The sequence below is a fragment of the Nansenia antarctica genome, assembly GCF_963989245.1.
Source record: "Nansenia antarctica genome assembly, chromosome: 11".
Classification (NCBI taxonomy): Eukaryota; Metazoa; Chordata; class Actinopteri; order Argentiniformes; family Microstomatidae; genus Nansenia; species Nansenia antarctica.
The window spans coordinates 13,975,538-14,000,541 of NC_137681.1; the positions used below are offsets into that span (position 1 = coordinate 13,975,538).

At 47.0% G+C, this 25,004-nt stretch overlaps 1 protein-coding gene across 1 annotated transcript in view; it reads right to left on the minus strand.

Annotated features, from left to right (window-relative positions):
* snx29 (sorting nexin 29) overlaps nt 1-25,004 on the minus strand; it is a 71,817-nt gene that overhangs the window by 14,811 nt on the left and 32,002 nt on the right. The window contains exons 15-18 of the mRNA XM_080542024.1: nt 22,367-22,473; nt 14,903-15,019; nt 13,201-13,256; nt 12,412-12,493 (exon numbers count right to left, since the gene is read on the minus strand). Of these exons, the coding sequence (XP_080398150.1) occupies nt 12,412-12,493; nt 13,201-13,256; nt 14,903-15,019; nt 22,367-22,473 (362 nt within the window). The remainder of the gene's footprint in view (nt 1-12,411; nt 12,494-13,200; nt 13,257-14,902; nt 15,020-22,366; nt 22,474-25,004) is intronic.

Genomic DNA, 25,004 nt, shown 5'->3' on the forward strand with positions numbered 1-25,004 from the left:
ATTAAAGCAGCTAACTTAATCCACTTTGGGCTTCCTCATTAGCATACTTATTTATGGCAACAGATCATCCTCTGAGCAGCTATTGCTTCCTCCTCAGTAATTGCAAATTAATTAATTCATTATCTTTCACAAAATATCTGGGCAAATCCAATGTTCATATTTGCATTTGAAACCGGCTCTTTGTTGTTAATAAAAAGGTGATCAAATATGACAGTGTCATGGCCTAATACCAAGTAGAAACTGGAATAGATTCACACTATATTTGGCCTTTCAAATGGGACCAAAATGGGACCAAAACAATTAATCAGAATCAGAATTCACATACAGGAAATTGACTTGGTGAGGTCTTGTGTGATATTTAAAACTATTCCATTCCAGAAGAGAGATTAACTTATTCACATCTACAAGACAGACTAGCTACACTACACCGTACATGCTGTCACTCTCTACTGAGTAGCCTATTTGCTGTATCTTAAAAAAATTAATAAAAAAAAACAGTGGCCCATTCGACGTAGCAGAAACGCCGCGTGATTCACCCTCACCCCTAACGTCAGACTAACGGGGGAGAAATCATTTAACACACCTCCAGTGGCATTTACAACAGCTCATTACTGCCTCTCCCTCTCCACCAGATCAGGTCCTCCCACAGGGGAGAACCAGGGGGATGGATTGGAGGGGAGGGATGGAGGGGAAGGGGGGAGGGATGCCCCGGGTGGCATAATGTACGGTAAGCCCACGCTCAAAGACGAGAGCTACTTTAAAAAGTTGTAACTTTTCCTCCTGACAGCGTCAACGCTGACTCATACACTCAGCACAAATAATTGAGTGACCTGCTTGACGTGCAGGGTTTTTCGATCATCCTGAACTGCAGTGTGAGTTTGACCCTTCATTAAGGCAGTAGGACCTCTGTCGTGCTCTCATATAGAAACCTCTGACTCAGAGGTTAATGCTTTACTTGAGACTAGAGACTGAGCTGTATTGTACAGCAGTGGAGGCCGGTGGAGGTAGACATCGGAGGATGGGGGGTCATTGTAATGCATTTGATACCATTCCTCATTCCTTTCCAAGCATTACAATAAGCTCGTCCTCTGATTTCTACCTCCGCCGGCCTCCCATGCTGCACTGTAACTCTGAGAGAGACGGTAAGACTGCAGCTATGTAAAAACAAATCGTACTGTTCGCCAGAGGCCATCTGACAAGTGGGGTAATTGTGGGAGCCCAGCTGTGGTAAAAGCTGTGCGTTCACCCCTTCCCTCTCCTGAGGAAACCCCTACAGAGAGCCCTTTTGCTCACCTCAAAGTGGGAAAATCTGCCACTGCTCCCTGGCAGCGGCACAAAATGGCTGAACACTATCTGAGAGGGAGCCCAGAAAGTAGGGATATTTCACTGTAATGAGTTCAAGTGCTGTACAATGTAATTAGATGTTAACAATACTGTAGGTACTCATCTGTCCAACAATAATACTACAACACTCTGTTCTCTGGCTACGGTAGAGCAGGGGTGGCTGGTGGAGGACTGACTGTCATGCATGGAACAGAATGAGGAATGGAGTTTGACACCATCCCATACATTACAATGAGGCCGTCCTCCGCCCTCCGACGTCTACCTCCACCAGCCTCCCCTGTGGTCCAGTACACAGCCGACTGTGTTCAGTTTTATTTTTCATCGCCACAGCCTTCATTCAAATCAACAACTAAATCCATCACCTGCCCCAAACTTGGCCCTGACTCTCAGCCGACAAGAGAATAATAATAAGATCCAATGTCTGTGTGCAGACAGAACAACCTTCAGTTGCTTAATAATTCAACTTAATGAAAGAATATTTTGAGGTACGGCATTAGTGTGAGGAAAAAGTAAAGCATGTGTAGTGGAGCACTACGTCTTATTCTCATCTCTCCCCACCTCCCTCCCCGGTCCACTTTGGGACCCAACATTTGCCAAATTAGGCAGAAAATAGAATCCATTTGGAGGATTGCAGAAAGGAAGAAACGAGGGGAGCGATAAGAGTGTATAAGGAGAGAATCTTCCCGTTAAAGATATTCTACAGACAGTGTCTGTCATCTGTGTGTGTATGTGTGCGTGTGCGAGTGCGAGTGCGTGTGTGTGTGTGTGTGTGTGTGTGTGTGTGTGTGTGCGTACGTCTGTCACGTGTGTGATTGTGTGTGTGTGAGTATGTGTGTGTATGTCCATAATGTGTGTGTGTTAGTGAGGCACGGGTTGACTCATAACCACAGTCCCCATGGTTATGTCCGCCCGGCAGCCAGGGTTAGGGTCATGAAACACTGTGTAGATGAAGGGTGGGTGGGTGGCGGCCAGGTTGAATAGAGAAAACAATGCATTAAAACATCCATAAATGTATCATCCTTGTGTAATTCATATCTATCGGCTAGCTTTTTCTTTCAGTCTTTTTATCTGCCATTAGTGTGTAAGCCTCAGCTTTAGGGCCTAACTGTATGCGTGCCAAATACATGCCAATCGTCAAATGCCTTTGGGAACGCGGGCAGAATAAGTTAATGTCGATCCACTGAGGCAAAAAGGACAATGTCAGGGTTTAATTCAATAAGAGATAAGCTGTGAAATAAAAATGGGAACTGTAGGCTATACAGCGCATTTTCTCTATTTGCGGGAAAGGTTCTGGCGCGGGCCTCATCTTCACTTTATCATAGTCGGGAAATTGGGGAAGTGTGTGTGTGCGTGTGTGTGTGTGCGTGCGTGTGTGTGTGCGTGTGTGTGTGTGCGTGTGCGTGTGTGTGTGTGTGTCTGTGTTGATACCCTTCCCTGTGAAATTGGCTTTCTGTTTAGTAAGACTAACAGTCTCTTGCAATGACCTCAAAAGAAACCAAACAGACTTGCACCGGGCGTACTCTACTGCAGCATACTGACATTTGTGTCAGACAAGCACAGAGTTGACAAAAAAGCCTATCTGGCAACTGAACAAACTGCCTGAAGTGTCAGCCTACAACAATGGTAAACGACCGCCACCTGTACCAGCCATTTTGCTGAATGGTTTGTTTGTGATTTACTGTAGCATTTAAACATGCATCGCCTTGACTTTCCTTGAAAGAAGATGATTGATGGAGCCGTTAACCAACCACAGCACAGCTGAGTAACGCTGAATATGCACATCCTAACCTTTGGGCGCGAATATCATTCATCTTTATGGGTGGGATCGGGCACAACAATTGACATAACTCTGAAATACATCCCCGGTACATGTTACAACTGCAACCGCCAACGTACATGATTACACATCAAATGAGTTTGACAGATCAAACCTGTTGAAAAAACTTCAATAAAAAGGAACGAGAGAGGCGGTATTTGACATGACAACCAACTCCCCCATTAAAGGGTCTGAGAGAAGATTGTTTTAAGAGAGAGAGGGAGGGAGAGAGAGAGAGAGAGAGATGGTGGTGATTACTATCTAGCTGTTCTAAGGTGTTCATTAGAGCCAATAGTAGGAGCAGAGAGGAGCAGAGCTGAGCTGAGCTGCTGCCTGCTGTCCTCCAGATATAGCTACTGTAGTTGGTGGTAGGAGGAGGAGGAGGAGGAGGAGGAGGAGGAGGGGGAGGATGAAGACGAGGAGGAGGAATGTGGAGGACGTGGTGGAGGAAAAAGTATGAAGGAGGCTTGACAAAATGTTTAGTTTTTACAGAGGAAGCCGTGAATAAAGTGAATAGATTAGTATGGATTATTGTACAGGATTATTTTATTTCCTCAAAAGTAGATAGAGTATTAATAACCTTCAAAGCGAGGGCGGCGACTTAAAAACTTCCATGTTAGTTAAGAACGTTTTGCCCTCTCCTCTGAGGTACTGAAGGCGGTTCTGGAACATTGAGAGTTCCGTCAGCTGTGGACAACTATCCCAGGTTGGCCAATAAAAGGTGAGCTGTTTATTTGTCAGTAAAATAAATAAAGTGGCCCTTTCACCCACTCCTGCACCCCACAAAGGGGGGGGGGGGATGCTGGTTTATGGGGGACTATGTACTCCTAAAACACTGTCAAGGTTATTTGTCAAATACACAACCCTTTAAATGTATCTCATTTTAGAGGTTACAGGGAGGCTACAGTATGACGAGTGGAAAACATTGGTATTCATCATCGTATTTTGTGAACAACACTCGCTGTATAAGTGCACTTACTACGGGATCATCACAATAAACAAAATGTCGGTATTCATTTTGGCTGTGCTTGGATTCCTTCTGCTCTTCATAGGGGATATTCAAGACACAGTACATTGTTGAATCCATCAAAACCTTGAAAATCTATTACAGTATTTTCTCCTTCAGTCACTGATCCTCTTCTTGTACAAGCTCAGAGGGAACAGTTGGATCAGTGTGCTGATACAAGAATACCGCAGGACTCTTTCCTTAAAACTACCCTAGACTATCGTCCAATCACATCCCAGGGCGGAGGAAACAGGATACACTAAGTCTCTTATCTCTCACTTTTATCTCATAATCTCTCTCGCTCGTTCTTTCTCTCTCTTTCTGTTTCTCAATCTCCCCCCCCCCATCTTATCTCAGCTACTCTTTCTCTCTCTATCACATCCTCTCTTCCCTCCATCTCTCATTCTCCCTCTGTCCTATGAATGAATGAATGAGCCAGGGTCTTCGCATTGCTCTAATGAGCACAGGCAGAAGGTGGAGGGCTTATGAACAAGAGAATGAAGGAGAGAGAGAGAAAGAGAGAGAGAGAGAGACAGACAGAGAGAGTGAGAGACAAAGAGAGAGAGAGAGAGAGAGAGAGAGAGAGAGAGAGAGAGAGGGATAGAGAGAGAGAGAGAGAGAGAGAGAGAGGATAAAGAGAGGTAGAGGAGGTTGGAGACAGAGCCACCGTATCCCTGGATAGAAGGAAGCAACAGTAATGTAATGGCCGTAGGGTAAGACATTGCTGTAGGGTAAGACATTGCTGATTCCACTCGAGGCCCTCGCAGGCCCAGAGATCAAACACTCCAGCAAGACTCTCTCCAATCTGCTTCAATAATAAAGAAAGAGCCACTGAAATTCTGATTAGATTTACCCAACTCTGCAGAGGGGGAAAAACCGGCCAACTTTCTGCTATATCTCCTGCCTTCCTGTCGCGTTTCCTCTCTCTGTTTGATTCCTCTCCTGAGTACCTCTTCCTGTTCCAGATTCTCAGATCTCTTTCCAAACGCCTCAGAGCCCCGTCGAAGGTTGAAAATGTAATAAACGCAATAATCTCTGTGTTATCGCGGAGTGACTCAATCTAAGACGAATCGATACTTCGGAGATAACGACCGTCAACGACATCCGTCGCTACCGTCGTCATAATCACAGCCGCCATCATCATCATCATCATCTCCATTACCAGCACACTCATTACCATAACCATAATCGCAGTGATGATCTTTGCAGACATGATCATCATCATTTCCCTAATTAGAAATCCGAACAATAATGGGCAGTAATACATATGGATATCCCTCATCTGCGTTCACAACAAGCACATGAGACGCAGTCTCAGGCTCTTGTAGAAACAAGGCCATCTAGGCTACATGCGAGTGGGATGTGAACCCCCCGGCTTCTTTACAAGTGGTTCTGAGGGTGGCACAAGTCAGCTGCATTAGTAATATAGAGATTAAAAGCTCTCACACATTCCCCACACTGCGCCTTTCCGGGGATACGGACCCTATGAGATTAGTGCAACCACACGTTGAATGTGTGTCAATGAGGACATCTCAATTATTCATTTAACAGCTGATTTATGCATTTCATACTGTATGTGCATACTAAAAGAGTTAGCTACGAGATTAAGCCAAAGGTAGTTTATATAATGCCTTAATTGGACACCTGTGTGAATGCGTGTGTGCATGCGCATGCCACACACAGACACACACACACACACACAGACACACAGACAGACACACACACACACGCACACACACACACTCACACACACACACACACACACACACACACACACACGCACACATTCTTACACTTTCACTGCCTACCTCTTAGAACTACAGTATCAGTATCTGGGAACATTTTGAAAATAAATAAAACGGAGACGGCGTGAAAAAAAAAAGAGTGGAGTTCTCAAATCTCATTAGGCTAATCAAAACACAGGGATACTCGGCCGCCTGACTTCGTGTGAAAGCGATTGGCTCAGCTGCTTTTGCTGATCAAAGGGAATATCTCATTTAGAATGAAAAACCCAGTGAATATAGGGTGCAAGGGCTCTTCTCCAACACAGGGCTCCGTTTGGCTTCCTGCCATTTCATCTACACTCCGCTTTGCATCTGCCCACAAGAGGCACGAGGGACAGGGAGTACAGTTATGTGTGTTCAACTAAGCAAAGACTTTGCCAGGAATCATCACATAACAGAACTCTTCATTTTCTCTTTAGCGATGACTCGAGGAGAAGATGGTTGTTTTTTTCTTTTGCTCTTCTGAGCGACACTGGGAATCTGAATTGTGATGTGTGCTGTTCTGTCAGACTCAGAAGGAGTGGAGGAAGTTTCTATATAAAACTTGATCTGCACCTGACTGACATGAACACCCCTCCCCTCTGGACGAGTAACACAACAACTACTGTAATTTACTGGAAAGAGAAAGAGAGAGAGAGAGAGAGAGAGAGAGAGAGAGAGAGAGAGAGAGAGAGAGAGAGAGAGAGAGAGAGAGGGGGGAGGGAGGGGAGGGAGGGAGGGAGGGAGGGAGGGAGGGGACTGTCTCAGCGAAAAAACGCTGAAAGCTATTTCTTGTTAACTTTTGTTTGGCATGTAAGATGGTGTGTGTGTGTGTGTGTGTGTGTGTGTGTGTGTGTTGTGTTGTGTGTGTGAGTGTGTTTTGAGTGGTGTGTGTGTGTGTGTGTGTGTGTGTGTGTGTGTGTGTGTGTGTGTGTGAGTGTGTTGTGTGTGTGTGTGTGTGTGTGTGTGCGTGTGTGAAACAGAGAGAGAGACAAAGACAGAGAGAGAGAGAGAGAGAGAGAGAGAGAGAGAGAGAGTATCACTACTAAACAACCCAGTATGCAGGACATCCATCCTCTCTCCAAAGAACAATGAATAAGAGCTCATTCCACTCGGAAGCGACTGCAGCTCACTTTAACTGGCACAGTGAGCTTAAACATAGATAAAAAGCCAAACGCCTAACAACTCTGAAAGCTGTCGCCTGAATGCCTGGCGTCTGAAAGGCAGGAAATTATGTTTCTTTTTCCATTACACACATTTTTATAATGACCTCTTTGTTTGTATTGTATGACAGTAAAACAAGGATTTGCTACAGCCGTTCTACTCTCTCATTGCAAGAGGAGTGAGGAGGGGATGGAGGGATGGAGGGATGGAGGGGAGGGAGGGAGGGATGGAGGGGTAGTATGTCTGGTCTGTGAAGAACAAAACAGCAGTGATAATGGTGGAGATCCATCACAGCCTCTCTCTATGGGCATGCCAGGCCAGGGGGAGGCTGGGGAAGAGAGTCATTTCACATAGTGGAGAGAGAGAGTCATTTCACATAGTGGAGAGAGTCATTTCACATGGAGGAGAGAGAGAGTCCTTTCACATGGAGGAGAGAGAGATTCCTTTCACATGGAGGAGAGAGAGTCATTTCACATGGGTGAGAGAGAGTCATTTCACATGGGTGAGAGAGAGTCATTTCACATGGGTGAGAGAGAGTCATTTCACATGGGTGAGAGAGTCATTTCACATGGAGGAGAGAGAGTCCTTTCACATGGGTGAGAGAGAGTCATTTCGAGAGAGAGTCATTTCACATGGTTGAGAGAGTCATTTCACATGGAGGAGAGAGAGAGTCCTTTCACATGGAGGAGAGAGAGAGTCCTTTCACATGGAGGAGAGAGAGTCATTTCACATGGTTGAGAGAGTCATTTCACATGGAGGAGAGAGAGTCATTTCACATGGAGGAGAGAGAGAGTCCTTTCACATGGAGGAGAGAGAGAGTCATTTCACATGGGTGAGAGAGAGTCATTTCACATGGGTGAGAGTCATTTCACATGGGTGAGAGAGAGTCATTTCACATGGGTGAGAGAGAGAGTCATTTCACATGGTTGAGAGAGAGTCATTTCACATGATTGAGAGAGAGTCATTTCACATGGTTGAGAGAGTCATTTCACATGGAGAAGAGAGAGAGTCATTTCACACGGTGGAGAGTCCTTTCATGTGGAGGAGAGAGAGAGTCATTTCACATGGTTGAGAGAGAGTCATTTCACATGGTTGAGAGAGTCATTTCACATGGCGGAGAGAGAAAAGTGGCAGGAAGGACAGTACAAGCAATTTGCCTCCTCCATAATATTCTGTAATCTAGTGGCTGAGAGAGAAAGAGAAAGCAAAATGCATCTCTCTCTCATTCCAGCTTCTCAACACCCCTCCATCATTTTCAACTCAGCACAGTGGGAACAGGGAAGCACTTGATTTTCGCACTTGATTTTCTTCCTGGGCAGGCTGATTTCTTATCTGGGACTGCAGAATCACTACCTATCTTCACTACCTATCTTCACTACTAGAGATGCTCCGATCAGGGTTTTTGGTGCCGATCACCGATCACCGATCACTGGAATCAGTGATCTGCCGATCCGATATCTCCGATCACCGATCACAGCGTCGAAAATGGCAATTGAAGCATTCTATTTATTGTGTAGCATTATTTATGTTTTTAATTATTCTTAACACCATTGACATTGTATATTAAGTATTTAAATGAAATTAGGAGATGAGAAAGTATCATGAATTGACGACCATCTGTTTTATTGAATTCACAACCACCTGTAGCTTACTTCAGGAAAAACAAATAAAATGTGAAAATAAAAATCATAATAAATAAAATGTACACTGTCACATCAAATGTGCAACATTCCACTCGAATGAGAGGAACTAGGGGCTCTTAGAGAACTTGGAGCTTATACAGTATACTGTAGCTTTCCTGAGGAACAATAAACATACCCAAACTAAACTGCAACATAAACAGGCTATATCCAAATATAAAATACTGTTTCAAGTCAGTCAGTTTCAAGTCATATTTAGGAGGAGATAAGACAGCAAGTCAGCAATAATCAATAAAACAAAAAAACAAAACATTGCACCTAAGGAGATTTCAGACTCAAACCTTACTTCTGATTAAGCAGCATCACTGGCAGATTAGCCTTGAGAAATACAAGCATCTCAGCGTTTTTGGCACTCAGCCTGTTCCTCTTATCATCTAAAATGTCCTGCTGCTGAAAAGTCGCTCGCTATCTACACTTGTGCAAGGTGCAAAGAGGAAGACCTAAAACTCACGCGCTAATAGTTGTTGCTATGGGCCAAGTGACTTCCTGCTCGCGGGGTCACATGACGTCGCTGCACACTACCTACACTACGCTCGTGAAGTCGCGCTGGAACTCTGACCAGCACTCGTGGAACGCCTCTCATCCAATCAAAGCACTCGGTCCCTTTATGACGTCGAGCCCAGTGTGCGCTTCGGCGCTCTCTGAGCGAATCGACGAACGCAGCAAATGCCGTATGATATTCGTGGTATTGAAAGACCTTGCGTGCGTTCCTCCCCGAGGTATTTCTTTTGAGCAGACATTACAAACGGCATATTTGTTGTCTCTTTCCGACACTGTGTAATATTTCCAGACTGGCGACGCCATTTTGTAAACTGATCGGTCGTGTTTGATCGGCCGTTTTGAGAACTCCGATCAAAACCGATCAAGGCCATATCGGCCGATACCGATCGGCGCCGATCAGATCGGAGCATCACTATTCACTACCTATCTTCATTACCTATCTTCATTACCTATCTTCATTACCTATCTTCACTACCTACCTATCTTCATTACCTATCTTTATTACCTATCTTCATTACCTATCTTCATTACCTATCTTCACTACCTATCTTCATTACCTATCTTCACTACCTATCTTCATTACCTATCTTCATTACCTATCTTCATTACCTATCTTCATTACCTATCTTCATTACCTATCTTCATTACCTATCTTCATTACCCATCTTCACTACCTATCTTCATTACCTATCTTCACTACCTACCTATCTTCATTACCTATCTTCACTACCTACCTATCTTCATTACCTATCTTCATTACCTATCTTCATTACCTATCTTCATTACCTATCTTCATTACCTACCTATCTTCACTACCTATCTTCATTACCTATCTTCATTACCTATCTTCACTACCTATCTTCATTACCTATCTTCACTACCTATCTTCATTACCTATCTTCACTACCTACCTATCTTCATTACCTATCTTCATTACCTATCTTCATTACCTATCTTCATTACCTATCTTCATTACCTATCTTCACTACCTATCTACACTACCTATCTTCACTACCTACCTATCTTCATTACCTATCTTCATTACCTATCTTCATTACCTATCTTCATTACCTATCTTCACTACCTATCTTCATTACCTATCTTCACTACCTATCTTCATTACCTATCTTCCACTGTAGATTGAAGACCCATCTCTTCAGGCTACATGTTGACTATCCCTCCTAAAGACCTCTTCATCCCCACTACCCCCTGTACAGTTTCTCTACTGTAAATACATGAATACACTTTTTTTTTTTCTTCCTTCCTCTAGCATTGTGACTGCCAATGGCCCCTGGTCCTAGCATATATTTATTTTTGTTATGATGACCTATGGATAGATGATTCACTTACTTAGACAAATGTATTTGTTATAAATCACGTTGGCCTGCTTAATGTCAAAAATGTTCATGTCATGTAAATGGGTCGTTTCACCCCCTGTTGTTTGGACAGAGGGTTGTTGTGGCCTGGTTGGTTGGTGAAATTGAAACATAACATTTAGTGGTGGTGGTGGTGGGGGCTGGGGGGGGGGGACAGGGGGGGGGACAGGGGGGGGGACAGTATGACAAATACCTTCTGTCACAGATCTTATCTTACTGGAGCAAGGTTTAGCTCTTAGTGATCCATCATGTCTCTGGTTTATCAACCTCAGAGAAGAAGATACGAGGAGCCCTACACACAGACAACAATAGCTAACACTCCTCATCAATCAGGCCCTCCAAGAACAATAGTCCCGTTTCAATAGGGATCAGGGGAGGCTGGTGGATGTGGAAATCGGAGGACGGTGTCATTGTACTGCATGGAATGATACAATTTCTGCCTCCACCGGCCTCCCCTGGTAGAGTCTATTAGTGGAGACCCCAAAGAACCTCCATACCACATGAGGTTTGCAGTATTCCCAGACCCAGACCCAAACCCCTGTTAAGCTAGATAACAGCCACATACAAAAAAAAGCAGCAAAATAAAGTGTCATTCAATGAATCTAACATATTACAATGGATATTCCCAGTAAACCACACAATAGCTGACTTTTGGTCATTGCACAGTACAGTGACATCAACAGGCCCGGGGAATAGATACATATCCATACTCTTCATCAATTATGTCATATTTCATAAATACAGAAGTATACAGTCATGTTTCTGTCCAGGGGTACGTGATGCATATTTATGCCTTCACACCACACTGCGGCAGAGACACAAGGGAACAAATCTAGTTGAGTGCCGGAGCCGCCCCGGCCTCGACTACCTCGCCGCTAAGGTTGTGTCACCTGTCGTGTCGCATCATTCCCGGCTTCCCCTCGCTGGACTGTGACAGAGCAGAACAGGCCGGTGACGCAGGCTCAAGGGAGAGAACAGGAGAGGGACAGGGAGAAGCAGCACTGTGGCTGTGAGAGACTTGGATTCTTCTCACCTCCGAATTGTGTTGGAGACTGTTAGAACAGACACCTGGGGCCCATGGTAGGTGATAGTTACTGTTCAACAGTACCTGACACAGAGATAGGATGATAGAGCGCTAGGGTTGGACCATTTTCTGACACCGTTAAACCTTCCCCGAATAAAACCTCGGTTTTCCTTTAAACCACAGGATTCAGAATGATATTGTTGTAGGGCTTTGACGGAGCAGCCAATTTCAAATGATGGAGCCCTATCCTTTCTGCGAACGTTTCACAAATATATGTGGAAAGGCACACTTTAGTAGGCTACACCGTACGTGAAAATACATGGAACACATAAAATGACTAAAATGATGATGTAGTAAAGGGTTAAACAAACCAGAATATGTTTTATATTTTAGATTCTTCAAAGTAGCCACCTTTTTTTTTGGGGGGGGGGGGGTTTCTCCCATGTATTCTAGAGAACAGAATGCTGGGCGGTGTTCACAGTTTCCTTTTCCACTGACACACACACAAACCAAGCTGAGGAGGGGCTGATGCACAACTCATCGCGCCATCCTTCTTGCGTCTCCCTGTATTTGCAGCGGAGTTGCGAATTTGGCAATTGTGACTATTAAAAACAATTGGAATCATACAAAAATTAGGAGTATGATTGGTGCTCTGCCTCCCCTGCCCACACGTCCCCGGCCTTTATATGATAGGTGTTAGCCGTTAGCTTGTCTTACCTGGTAGACATGGTAGGCGTTTGCAGCACGGCCTTGCAGAAACACTGAGGGGATCCACACGTTAATGAGAGCACGGTGAGCCCTGGGGGGACAGACACCAACAGTCAAGCTTGAAATTCACGTGCACATCCCTAACCACATTTTTACCAAAACAATGATTTTTTTGTACGGCAACACCCAAAAACAACACCAAATGTCAAGAGATTAAAATGAAAGGGAGATTCATTCCAGAACATATCAAAAATAAATAAATAAATACAAATTCTCATGACTTCAAAGGTGTGATGTCGAAACAGAACGACTTTCACATCAGTGTCCCGTGCCAGGCAGCAACAGACAGACATGCTCTGCAACCTTTCATTAGGAAAATGGAACATGCCCAAGGGGAAATAAAGCTTGACCGTGTGCCATCTGACAGCTGCGGTCGTCACTGTGGCTGCTAACAGGGAACATTAGCACCTGGAGCACAAAGACAGCCCTGTCTGCCAGGGGTTACAGCCATGGCCTGTATCCCCTTTCCCTCCCTTTCCTTGTGCTTAATGAGGGACATAACTGTAGGAACAGAGACACCTACGCTCAGCTCCAAAGTGCTAAGGGGGGGGGATACTTGGAGTGACAGAAGAAGACGGTCTAAAAACTGTCACCTGCCTTCCCTCCCCTGAAAAGGTAAGAGACACAGGTACAGCAGGGTGCAGGGTGACGATACCTGTGCTCAGCAGACGCACAGTACCAAGATAACACATAGCTCAGGTGATGAGACAGAGACATAGAGAGATAGAACCTGCTTACGTCTCAAAGTCCGACAGACTAGGGTCGTCTGAAGTCTGGCTCAGGTCCCCCGGAACCTAGAGGGAGAAGATGTCACTGGTAAATGGTAAACGGACTGCACTTATATTATAGCGCCTTCTTCCAAAGCGCTTAACAATGGCCTCTCATTCACCCATTCATTCACCCATTCGCACACCAATGGCGACAAGCTGCCATGCAAGGCAGCCAGCCAGCCGCGGATCGAACTGCCGACCTTGCGATCATTTCTCTACCTCCCGAGCCACAGCCGCCCCGATGTCACTGTTGCTCCCTACCGTAGGTATTGGCTGGACATGTGAAATGTAGGCCTATGTGCTGTGCTCAAGGAGAGGCTGGTAGAGGTCAGAGGACGGGCTCATTACATTACAATATCAAATACCATTCCTCATTCCATTCCATACATTACATTGAGCCTGCCCTCCGATTTCCACCTCCAGCAGAATCCCCCTGCATCAGACGTGTCACTAAGCCCTGCGCCCCTCACAGAGAACTCCCTGGTGCAGCCTGTTCCTGCGCCCCTCACAGAGAACTCCCTGGTGTAGCCTGTTCCTGCTGATAAGGTTAAGGAGATCCCGAGGGCGAGGTCTCCGGTGGTCCAGTGGCCGGGGACCACCAGAGCAGAGCACTGTGACATAACTACACTCTGCCACCATGACCACCTCTGTCTCATCACCCGACACACCGGAAATCCAATTAGGACTCAGAGAGTGTGGGATTCCATAAATAAAGGCTCTTGTTGCGGGTAATCCCTGAGCTAAGGGCAGAGATGGACACCTTTACCCAGCCATAGGGACACATCTATAACTAGACTATTATACGATACACTATAATCTGTCTGGAACCACAAATCCCTGTGGCCAAAGGCCACATGAGGTGGAAATCCCAGCATGATAACCTGTGTGTGTGTGTGTGTGTATGTGTGTGTGTGTGTGTGTGTGTGTGTGTATGTGAAATGAGTCTGTGTGTCTGTGTGTGTGTGTGTGCGTGCGTGCGCGCGCTTCCGCTACCATGGCTGACCTGAGATCTAATGCTAGTAATTGGATGTGAAACGAGTCTGTGTGTGTGTGTGTGTGTGTGTATCCCTTCCAGACCTAGTCACAGCCATAGAAGCAGCTCCAGCAACCAGACACCACATACATATCCAGCCAGCCAGCCATCCGGTGTCCAGCCAGCGCCAGGCCCCAGACCAGGCTGGAGCTCAGGGATAAGAGGCCCTATCTGTAGCCTGGGGCAGCAATCAGTGCAGTTGATTTACTGTAGCTCAAAGTGGGCAGCAAACTACTGTGTGTGTGTGTGTGTGTGTGTGTGTGTGTGTGTGTGTGTGCGTGTTTGTGTGTGTGGGGGGGGGGGGGGGGTTGGAGAAAGAAAAGAGGAAAGAGGACGCAGGCAGGTAGGGATAGTTGGAGGCAGGGGAGAAGGTGGTAATGGAGGGGGACAGAGAGAACCTGCAAACAAGAGATAGAGGTGGAGGCGGGGGGGAGGGGAGGTGGAGGCGGGGGGGAGGAGAGGTGGAGGCGGGGGGAGGAGTCGGATGTGAAGGTGCATGTTGAGAGGTGGGGAGATGGGGAATGGTACAGTGTGAGTGTGATTGGGGATGAAGTGCGAGGGTGAAGGGTGTGTGTGTGTGGGTATGTGTGTGTGTGTGTGTGTGTGTGTGTGTGTGTGTGTGGACAGGGTTCCTCACAGGGCCTCGCAGGTCGATGAGTTCCTGTCTCATCTGGATGATGAGGTGGTCCTTGGCCATGAGAGAACGGTACAGCCTCTCATTAAACTCAATCAGCTCTCCATGCATCTCAGCCACCTGTGGAAGAGACAGATACACACACACACACACACACACACACACACACACACACACACACACACACACACACTGGGGTTAATCAAGGTCTTGAATACAAACACACACACACACACACACACGCACACAGACAGACACAGAGAGACACACACAGACACACACACACACACACACACATACACACACACACACACACATGCGCACACACACACACACACACACACACACACACACACACACACACACACACACACACCTGCTCCTTTGACATTAACTGAAAACAATCTAAAGAAATCTTCCAGAAGGAGGACCAGTGAGAGTGAGAGTTTGTCAGGGGGCTAAAGTCTGTTATTATCCCTCACCATGTTTGACCTCCCGACTGCCTCCTCATCAGCTGCCGTCAGCCTTAACCAACCTAGACATTGCAATGAGTCTGTGTGTGTGTGTGTGTGTGTGTGTGTGTGTGTGTGTGTGTGTGTGTATGTGTGTCGTGGTGTGTGTGTGTCTTCCTGTATCTGTGTGTGTGTGTACGCCGTTCGTAAATGTGGGTCTCCCTAACCGACCTGGACGTGCTGAGGGGTCTGTCACCAGCTTGTCACGAACAGCGAGCCTCCCTGACAGCTGTGACACACATTCATTTGTTTGGGGACATCAGGTGTCAATGTAGATTTGGGACGAGGACCTCTAGTGGCTGGACAGATGAATGATGTCAGTGCTGCCACCGTCTGTCACCATTACTGAGCCTAATGCAGATGGGACGCACACAAAACTGGTTTATGCTCCTAAAATGGGAGGTTTTATTATCAAGCTGTTTGTTTGTTTGTTTGTTTGTTTGTTTGTTTGTTTGTTTAACAGCCAAACTGTTCTTGAGGTGTTTCTGTACTGTGTCTCTTTGATTAGAAAAGGAATAAGGAGGAATGACGCTAGCAATTATCTTGCAAAGCTCACCTCAACTTCACATCTGTGGGAAGTGAGTTTTCAGTACAGCAGTTTACCTCTCGCCCATTGCAAATGAGGCCTTGTTATTAATAGCTGACTGATGGTTGCAGAATGTTGACACATTCAACTGTCTGTCGACGTCTCTATTATTACTCTATTAATACTCTATTAATACACACGTTTTGAAGTTTCAAAAGACGTCAGATTAAGGAACTGACCTCCAGATCAGGCATAGAAAGAGCTGGGCATTAAAATGCAGAACATCTTTGAAGGCACCGCCATCAAAACACGACTGCCTGTACTTTGAAATGTGCTCAGAATTCCACATCTTGAGTGAACCTGCAACGTCCTTGAAGTTGTCTAAAACTGCAAACCGGCGGGGGAGGCAAAGGGCATGCTGAATGATGTGTGAAATAGACACACACACACACACACAGACACACACACACACTCTGCAACAATCTCTCTCCTTCTCACTCTCTCTCACTCTCACTCTCTCTCTCTCTGACACACGTGCGCACACACGCACGCGCACACACGCACACACACCCACCCACCCCTTCAGCTGGCATTTGTAAAAGGCCACAGTCACAGTGCCATCAGCACCAGCAGAACTACGGAGGTCCAACAGCGCTGCATCACCTTTTGACAGCCTCCCCGTGGGGAACACGGCGCGGAATTCAGAACGCCAGAAGATTCCAGAACACTCCATCCATTCATCACCTCTATTTATTTGTGCCGTAACTTTCAACGAGGACATTAAAAGGAGGGAATTAATTTTAAGCGTGAAGGAACCCAATTAATTCTCAGTGAGAGGGAGCTAATCAGTTTGTTATTCGCCGGCCGCGCCTGCTGATTCGCTTCAGCACATGGGGTGTATTTTCAGCCCGCCAACGCCACGTGCTAGCGCTCCCAATTTGCTTAAACAGGCACAGAGTTCACACATGGTCCTGACAACACTTCCACCCTCATTACTCACACACATTACTGGTGGGGAACTGAAGGGCCAGACGCCTGCATTCATTCAGCTCCTTTCTTCTCAGAGAGGGGAGGTTGTTCCCATCCGTGCCTCTATTAGCATGCTCCCATTGTTCCTTCTATATACACTGGAACTACTTTACCTCTCCCCGTTCAACGGCCCCCCAAAAATACCTGAAACAACATGTTTTTGAGAGAAGATCCGGTAGTAGTACAGGGATGTTATTTTTTTAACGAAGAAGCCTATTTTCTGACAGTCAACTATACAGTTCCCTTTCCCTTGCTAGCAGATAGTACAGTACATAGGGGACTGTATATGGTACCACAAAGTACAGGTACGGCATGGAAATGATAACAACAATGGAGACGTCGTCAGAGCCGGGTGAGAAATCTGCGGCACTGTAAATTAGATTGGCCCGGGGGAGGTGTAGGAAATAACATTCTGTTGACTAACAGAGGTGCTGCATGGTGTTGTGACACGTGATGCTGACATCTCTCTCTCTCTCTCTCTCTCTCTCTCTCTCTCTCTCTCTCTCTCTCTCTCTCTCTCTCTCCTCCCCCCCATCTTTCTTTGTCTCTTTTTCTCTCTTCTACTCTCCTCAGGCTGACAGTATCAGCTCCTCTCTCCCCCCCCCTCCCCCCACCCAGGTTGACAGTGGGAGCTGCTGTGCTGAGCTGGATGGCCTGAATAGAGAAATCCCATCCTAAGCAGAAAGCGCTACCATGGCTGCCCTGAGATCTGATGCTGGTAATTGGATGTGAAACCAGTTCTGAAGAGAAGGATGAGGAGGGAGGATAGGCTCAGCCTTCCTCAGAGGTAGCCACGGAATGAGAGAGGGATGGATGAAAGCAGGGGGGGGGGGGGGGGGTGTAAAAGCAGGGGAGAAAGAGGGGAGGAAGGGAGGGATGGGTGAAGGGAGGGAGGGAGGGGAGCAGGGAGGGGGGGGGAGGCTGGTGTCAGTGTCTGGGTACACACTGTTGCTCTCTCTCTCTGACTCAGTTTAGCTCAGTGATTTCCAAACAGGAAGTGACACGGGCAGCGGTGGTGAGGGGGGACGACGACAGAGGACTGATATAGACATCAGAGGCTGTGCTGTCCACTCAGAGAGAGAGAGAGAGAGAGAGAGAGGGAGAGAGAGAGAGAGAGTGAGAGAGTGAGAGATAGAGAGAGATAGAGAGAGAGAGAGAGAGAGAGTGAGAGATAGAGATAGAGAGAGATAGAGAGAGAGAGAGAGAGTGAGAGAGTGAGAGATAGAGATAGAGAGAGAGAGAGATAGTGAGAGTGAGCCAGAGAGAGAGTGAGAGAGAAAAGAGGAAGAGAAGTGCATACCTAGGGAGAAATTTAAACTTGAAGCAGAAGTGTAAAATTATCAGTAATTGGCACAATGATGTCAATGTATTTCTATTTGACCTGATCTGACACTATTTCATTTGAACCAGCTATGAAATCTATTGTGAGACTGAACGGCTACAGTAGAATTGTTTTCAATGTTTCAGGGCATATTTACTGTCATTATTATCTTTTCCAAACTATGTAAGTTGAAACCCTGTTGGTAATTGTTGTTGTAGTGTTGGATAATTAATGAGAGAGCAGATCAAAGAGAGGATCCAGGAATCCCGCAGGAGTCCACAACCCATCTCTCTTCTTCACCGTTGAGTATCCCGGTACTGCGCGAAAACAGACAGTCACCCTATCTGCCCCAGTTCCAGACCAAACTCTCCCTATCTGCCCCCATAGCAAACTCTCCCTATCTGCCCCTGTACCAGACCAGACTCACCCAATCTGTCCCTGTACCAGACCAGACTCTCCCCATCTGCCCCTGCACCAGACTGAACTCTCCCTATCTGCCCCTGTACCAGACCAGACTCTCCCTATCTGCCCCTGTACCAGACCAAACTATCCCTATCTGCCCCTGTACCAGACCAGACTCTCCCTATCTGCCCCTGTACCAGACCAAACTATCCCTATCTGCCCCTGTACCAGACCAAACTATCCCTATCTGCCCCTGTACCAGACCAGACTCACCCCATCTGCCCCTGTACCAGACCAGACTCTCCCCATCTGCCCCTGTACCAGACCAGACTCTCCCTATCTGCCCCTGTACCAGACCAGACTCACCCCATCTGCCCCTGTACCAGACCAGACTCTCCCCATCTGCCCCTGTACCAGACCAGACTCACCCAATCTGTCCCTGTACCAGACCAGATTCACCCCATCTGTCCCTGTACCAGACCAGACTCACCCAATCTGTCCCTGTACCAGACCAGACTCACCCAATCTGCCCCTGTACCAGACCAGACTCACCCAATCTGTCCCTGTACCAGACCAAAAACAAAGCCTAAAGCCATCCCAATCCTCCTTGTCAAAAAAAGACACCCAAACAGCTTAGCGATTACTCTCATCACAAGATTCTCTCGTTCTCTGTCCTCCCTCTTTCTCCCCCTCCCTCCATCTCTTCAGTTTTCTCAATCGTATCCTCTATTTTCTCTCTCTCTCTCATGAATAATCTCCCACTGTAGATGGGCGGTGTGCTTCTCTATGGGAGGTTTACACAGGGCGCGCAAAGATCCTTTCAGGGAAGTGTCAAGCATCTTGAAGCCATTACATTAAGCTACTTTAAGCCTTTGCTCAAACTCTCTTAGTGACGGACCTTGACAGCCATCACATACAGCACCTTCTTGCTGACCTGTGCAAAGTTCCCCAGCTGCGGTGTCACAAAGTCCTTAGCTGGCTCCTCCCCCATTGCAGCAGTGACTGCGATGGACAGGAATGGACTGTGCTACGTCCCGCCCCCCAACTGGTCAGGCTCGTTCAGCGCTTGCAAGGAGTCAACCACTGGGAATGAGCCGGGAAGAGCCTTGCAAACGCCAGCCAGAGCGACGTGACCCCATGTCTGAGGATTATTCACAGGGCCATCGCAACAAACTGACACGTGGTTCACCTTGATTTCATTTACATTTTTCACCAATTACAGGGACAGGTCTCCCTGGAGTAACTTAGGGAGTAACTCAAAGGCACACTAGCGGTGGTGTTTTCAGGTTGGATTTGAACTCATGACCTTCTGATCACCAGTCCAACTCAGTATCCACTAGGCCAGGCCACCACTTCCCACTGATTCGCCGGTGGGGAGGGAATGTCCTTTTTGTGGCCAGGAGGAGACTTTGTAGCATTATGGTGTTTAGCTGTGCTTGGGGGTGCTAAAGGAGTGGGTTCTCCTGTTCATTGCAGGGCCTGCTCAATGACTTGAAGGGTCAGGCTAACCTCGCCATTGGATAGGCTAGGCTAAGATATCCATTTGGATGAGCTGGAAAGAGCAGCATTCTAGCAGCAGGGTTGGCAAATGCTAGGGCAGTGATGGTGGGAATGGTGGCAGCAAGGCCACAGGGTGAGTTTGGAGATTGACAAGCTAGTCAGCCATCGGCCGGAGTTTGATGCTGTGTGGGGGCCAGGGGCCTCGTGTTGACGACGAGGGGGGCTAGTGTTTCATCTTTAGAATGTGACTGACGTGTGGGTTTTGTAAATGTACGTACCCTTAGCACGCATTTTGTGATGGAGCATTTCTGTATCGACTGGAATCATCTAAAAATACTTTTTAGAATTGTAACCCCCCCCCCTCTCTCTATCTATTCTTCCCTCACCATCTCTCTCTCTCTCTACCCCTTCCTCTTCATCTCTCCCACTCCCTCTCTCTACTGTACATCCAGACAGCCAGGCACCAGTTCCTAATGTTCCGTCTGGATATCTCCAGCCCCCCAGTGTAATGCAGTGCAGACCACGCTGCTCACTGTGTAATCTCCCATCCCACAGCCTCATCTCTCCATTGAGATTCCGGGGGCGCAGGCAGTAAAAAGTGCTGTCGGAAATTGTAATCAAGTCCACACCCCTGGGGGGGGATGAGATCTGAAGGGTTAAGAGAGCGATGAGAGGTGTGTGTGTGTGTGTGTATGTGAGTGTGTGTGTGTGTGTGTGTGTGGGGGGGGGGATCTGAGGAGTTAAGAGAGCGATAGGGGGGGTGAAATCTGGTTCAGAGAGTTAAGAGATTGATGGGAGGGAGAAGGAGAGAGGCTGTAGGAGCAGGGTTGAGATCTGAGGGGTGAAGAGTGCGATGCACAGTTTAATCTGACATGGATAACAGCAGCATCTTCTCATAAGGAACAACAGCAGCTGACCCTGAAGAAGATTTATTATCTCATTATCTCAGAGCATGCGTGGCACGCGGACACACACACACACACACACACACAGACAGACACAGACAGACACACATTCTCATTAGCACTGTCAGCACTGACATTGCAGGGAGATGGGAGGCCATTATACATTGGTTATGAAAACAAACAATATCTACTTTCCCACAATTTCATTGTGGACAATAACAACACGACTTCCACACTGTTACATGAGCCAAGAGAGTTAGCCAAGCAGTTTCAGCCTGATCCGTTATGTTCCTTCAGAGAGAACAAGACAGTTTGTCACATAATGGGGAGGACAAAAGGAAGGGTATTCTGTTTGGCAGTCCATTTAAATAAAGCTGTCAAGGCGTTGAACCAGGATTTCAAAGAGCAAGCAGGCACAGCATGGGAGACCGACAGCTAAGAAAATGAAGGCATAAATAAATAAACATGAAAAGAATACATAATACATGAAAATATAGTTTTTTCCCAGACACAAGCAGAATTATTTTGTATTAAAGAAATATAAAACACTTATGAATAATTTACAGTAGCCTCATTAGAATAGGCATGAAGTTCCCTGCTTGTGATGTCACTCTCTCTCGACTCAGATTGTCACACCATTGGTCATTAGCCAGGATGCCAAGAACTCCCATCACCACCCACGTAGTCTGGCTCGGGCTCAGGCTCTGCGTCATGTGACCCAACACCACTCTGCTTCAGTTGCTTTCCAATGGTTTTATTTGAATAATAATAATAATAATAATAATAATTAGATTTTATAAACATGTCTTGGGACTACACACATCATACCAAGCAGAAAACAACCACTTTCCACCATCCTTCCACTTTTTAGTTATTTCAAATCGGAATAGTTATTCAATAGCGATATGGCAGAAGCTGCCCTGCCAATAGGAAGAGTGGGTAAATGGTAAATGGACTGCACTTACATAGCGCCTTTATCCAAAGCGCTTTACAACGGCCTCTCATTCACCCATTCACACACACATTGACACACCAATGGCGGCAAGCTACCATGCAAGGCGCTGGCCCGCTCACTGGGAGCAATTTGGGGTTCAGTGTCTTGCCCAAGGACACTTCGACATGTGGCCAGCCGGGGCTCAAACCGCCGACCTGCCAACCTTGCGATCGTTAGACGGCGACTCTACCTCCTGCGCCACAGCCGCCCCAATGGAGCCAATAACAGCTGCTTGCACCTAGCGTTGCTGTTGAGTTTCCTAGGATCAAAGTACCCACCTCTATGAGTTTGCGTTCGTAGCTGGCGGCTAACTCCTCTACGTCCCCCATAGATCTGCTCTGAGGGGCCGGGGCAGGGGGGTCACAGTTCCTCAGCGTGGGAAGAGCTGAGGGAGGGAATGGGGGGTGAAGGGGAGAGGAGAGAGAGAGAGAGAGAGAGAGAATAACAGTTACTCAGGGAATGATAAGCACTGTTGGATATACCAAGAACACACACACACAGACACAGACACAGACACAGACACAGACACATACCACACACACACAGACACAGACACAGACACAGACACAGACACACACCACACACACACACACACACACACACACACACACACACACACACACACACAGACACAGACACAGACACAGACACAGACACAGACACTCACTCACTCACTTCAAGAAACCACTAATTATGCACAGGAGATGCCTGTGTTGAAGGTAACCATCTGCAGTTGTTTGATGATGTGCTTCAATTGTCTGATTGTGACAAGAGTCAGAGAGCACACAGCACTTCCTGTACGTATAACTCCCTGCACTTCCTGTACATATAACTCCCTGGGAAGCTTTTAAAACAACACCTCTGAAGGCCAATAGCCGTTATCTGTCGGGGAAGGAAACATGGGCTTATGAGGACCATTTTCTTTAATTAGTGTCGTGCGGAGATTGGGTTTAAAAAGATTGTTTCTCAAACTTCAGACTGTTTTGTCAAAGTGACAAACTCCTGGGCTCTCCCCACAGATTGGGAGCGGAGGCTCATCCGTTGTGCTAGCTGGCTAACGTCATCAGGACCGGGCCCACGGCGCTCTCACACAGCCCATAAACATGGACCGGTCTAATCCGGTTGTTTCAGAGAGAGAACAACCAAACTCAGTGGAACTCAGTGCTCCGTGGCTTTCATAGGCAGCCAAATTGATCATTTCCAACCACAGGCAAATTCATTTGACACCTTTATTTCAGGTCCCACACTCGCCGCCTACCACAAACACTCACACCTAAATGTGCACAAAAGCACTGAGGTGACAGACGCAGGAGGAGAGAAACCCAGGTGGTGGGGGTGGGGGGGGGGGGGGAGGTTGTTGCTGTTTGGAACAGCAAGGATGGTAAAATCTACCACTTTTAATGTTGCTAAAGGTTGAATGTCTGAACAAACAGGGGGAGGTATCGATGTGGGGAGGGGTGTCTAGACGAGAAACAAAGCCAACAGATTGATGTTGAGTATCTGAATAGTACAGGCCGACTGATAAGAGGAGAGGAGATAATGTCAATCTGCCTGCTAGCACGTACACACACACCTTCCCCCAGACACACTCTGACACAGACACAGACACACACACACCTTCCCCCAGACACACTCTGACACAGACACAGACACACACACACCTTCCCCCAGACACACTCTGACACAGACACCTTCCTCCAGACACACACTGACACAGACACACACACCTTCCTCCAGACACACACTGACACAGACACACACACCTTCCTCCAGACACACACAGCCACAGACACACACCTTCCTCCAGACACACACTGACACAGACACACACACCTTCCTCCAGACACACACTGACACAGCCACAGACACACACCTTCCTCCAGACACACACAGCCCCAGACACACACAGCCCCAGACACACACAGCCCCAGACCTTCCCCCAGACACACACAGCCACAGACACACACACATACACCTTCACCCAGACACACACAGACACAGACCTTCCCCCAGAAAACCCTCAAAACGTATCTGTTCACCAAGGCCTTTGGCCCCTAGTCTAGTTTTGTCACTATCGCTGTCTTTTTGTTTTCTTTGTTTTTTCCTGTTCTGTCTGTCTGACTTTCTGTCTGTAAAATCTGTAAAGCGTCCTTGGGTTTGAGAAAGGCGCTATATAAAACCAAGTATTATTATTATTATTATTAAACTGTCACAGACACACACACCTTCCCCAGACACAAACCGACACAGAAAGACACAGGCAGTCAGACACACCCACACCCTTCCCCCAGCCCACAACAGGGTCTAGACTCTAGAGTAGTGGTCACCAACCCGTCGATCGCGATTGACTGGTAGATCTATGAGACTTTCCCTGTAGATCTTTGACTGACTCTATAGTCTACAGAGTTCTCTAGTACTACAGGGTGGCTGGCACCGCAGGAACGTTCCAGAACACACTCCCCACAAAAGCCAGCATCCACCCAGAGACAGTCAACAGGCGTGCCAGAGCAGCATTATCCCCCCACCTGCACACAGCATTCCTCAGGCTTATCTCTCAGCTGCCAATAGCCTATATATATATCCTCCTGCTCACTCTTACTGTCTCAGTCAGCAGGCTAATAGTCTATAGAACTATAGCACCACACACGCAAATACATACACACACACACACCTGCTCACTCTTACTGTCTCAGTCAGAAGGCTAATTGCCACACACACCACACACACACATATACACACACACAACACACACACACACACACACACACACACACACACACACACACACACACACACACACACACACACACACACACACACAGTCAGCAGGAGCTATGGGAGCTAGGTATTTTCTCTGCAACCAATTTGCCTCAGCTCAAGAGTTATTCCCTTAATTTGTATTTCTGTTTCCTGTCA